Source organism: Austrofundulus limnaeus, unplaced genomic scaffold (assembly GCF_001266775.1).
Source record: "Austrofundulus limnaeus strain Quisiro unplaced genomic scaffold, Austrofundulus_limnaeus-1.0 Scaffold2288, whole genome shotgun sequence".
NCBI classification, from domain to species: domain Eukaryota; kingdom Metazoa; phylum Chordata; class Actinopteri; order Cyprinodontiformes; family Rivulidae; genus Austrofundulus; species Austrofundulus limnaeus.
In genome coordinates this window covers 14,924-16,949 of record NW_013954690.1, presented here as the reverse complement: position 1 = coordinate 16,949, position 2,026 = coordinate 14,924, and the positions used below count along the sequence as shown (strand labels likewise).

Genomic DNA, 2,026 nt, shown 5'->3' with positions numbered 1-2,026 from the left:
TTTGGACTCAGGTCTGATGCTTTTATTTTGTGGGTCAAAAGCTGAAAGGTTTGGGAACGACTGAGTCAGGAGTTTAAAGAGTTAAAAATATAAATAAAACATTTTAAACATTTAGAATCTGCATCACGATGAGGCTTTTTTCTCTTTGAAGATTCCAAACTTGTTATTTTTGTATTTAGATTTTGATCCTTTGATGAATGAAGCTGAAGTCAACCCTCTGCTGTTGTGCCTCTGAGCCACACAGGCTTTCAGGCTGATTGTTCTTCTCTGAACGTTATCTTGATCATATCAGACGTCCTCTTTAAGGAGAGGAATTTGGACCTCGGCACCTTTGGGTTTTTTCAGAACAATAGCATCAAAGTCCTGGTCCTGGTCCTGTTTGTGGGACACCTGTTCCCTGCAGACTGTAAAAGTTTGTTGTTTCCYTCTGAACTTTCCCACATCCAGCTCCTCCTGATGGCCTGTCCGTTTGGTTCCACGTTTCAGATTTTAGATGAAATAATCMGATTTATATTAAATGAACTTGACCTTTAGTTTGACTCTTCCTGTCAGGATGTGAGCGCTGCAGCTCAGGACTCTGCAGGACCTGTTCCCTGCAGCATCTCCGTGTCRGAGCTGCTCTTGGGTCTGGACTCTGTGTCTCTGACCCTCAGCACTCCAGGACAGAACTGCTCCTTCTCRGCGGTGTCTGAGCACGCTGCAGGGGACTGCAAGGAGCCGAGCTGGAGCCACGTACCGCCGGAGCGGCTGCGACTCGGAGACGGAGGAGGAAACGGCAGCAGCACGCAGGTTTTCACCTGCTTGTTGGAGCACCTGGAGCCTGGCTCCGCCTACGAGCTGCGGGTCCAATCACAGACTGACGAGGAGTCCAGGAACGTCACCGTTCACACCAGTAAGACCGGCATACGTTCACCACACGCCTCGCATTAAAACACAGCACACAGCTGCGTGAAGGAGATTAAAATGTTCATCATAATCTGATTATTTAATCTGTTTTATTCTGAAGACAACCAGGAGCCTAAAACTAAAGAAAAACAAGAAAAACTTCAAAAATGACTGAACTTTGATCAAACTTTGACAAAATAAATTTACTTTAATCAAATAAATCTAAAATATTAAGTTAATTTATTTTACAAAGAAAAAAACTTTACACCTGTGTAACAAACACAACATCACAAATTTGACTTTTATTCACTCCTGCTAAAACCTGGACAATAAAGTTTTTTATGTTCAAATATTTAATGAACCTTTAGAAACTGAGAACTGCTGATTTTTTTGAGTCAATTCAAGATGGCCGCCACAAAAGGTGTTTTACAGATATTGGGCTGTAACTTGATGTGGTAGTAGCTGAGAGTCATCCTCATCACAAACTCTAACCATGTTTACATGAATAATCAGAATAAAAATGTGTCGTAAACTACACGTGTCCTGATGACAACCTGACGTTTTTCCACCGAGCTAGATGCTAATGGTTAGCGACACAACAGTTCTGTTAGAGCTCAGAGTGATCGGACACCTTGATGGTGAAAAGTGTCTGAGCCAGGATAAAACCTGCTGCAGGTCCAGAAGACTCAGAACGTTTCTTTATGTTCATCAGAACAGCTTCTGTGGATTTTTAAAAGAAGTTTACAACTCTGCACGTCAGCACTTATGTTCTGAATAAACCTGGTGCGTAGAAACACTCGTCATGATCAGATTAATTTATTTTGTGTCCATAGAAACATTATATTCAGATTGTTTAATCCAATATATTTCAATCTGAGCAAAGTATTTTATGTTTAAACAGATACCGATACATCTGGTCATTATTCATCAGGTCAAAATGGACACGTGTGCCATGCTAACTGATGGACACGTATCATGCTAACAGATGGACACGTGTGTCATGTTATCAGATGGACACGTATCATGCTAACAGATGGACACGTGTGTCATGTTATCAGATGGACACGTTTGTCATGTTTTCAGATGGACATGTGTGTCATGTTTTCAGATGGACATGTGTGTCATGTTTTCAGATGGACAT

The 2,026-nt window shown here is 41.5% G+C and overlaps 1 protein-coding gene across 1 annotated transcript in view; it reads left to right on the top strand.

The window, feature by feature from the left end:
* Positions 1-2,026, top strand: part of LOC106537389 (receptor-type tyrosine-protein phosphatase beta) — a gene marked incomplete at its 3' end in the record, with an annotated part of 20,816 nt that overhangs the window by 4,075 nt on the left and 14,715 nt on the right. Inside the window, 1 exon segment of the mRNA XM_014034772.1 lies at positions 553-892. Within this exon segment, the coding sequence (XP_013890226.1) occupies positions 553-892 (340 nt within the window).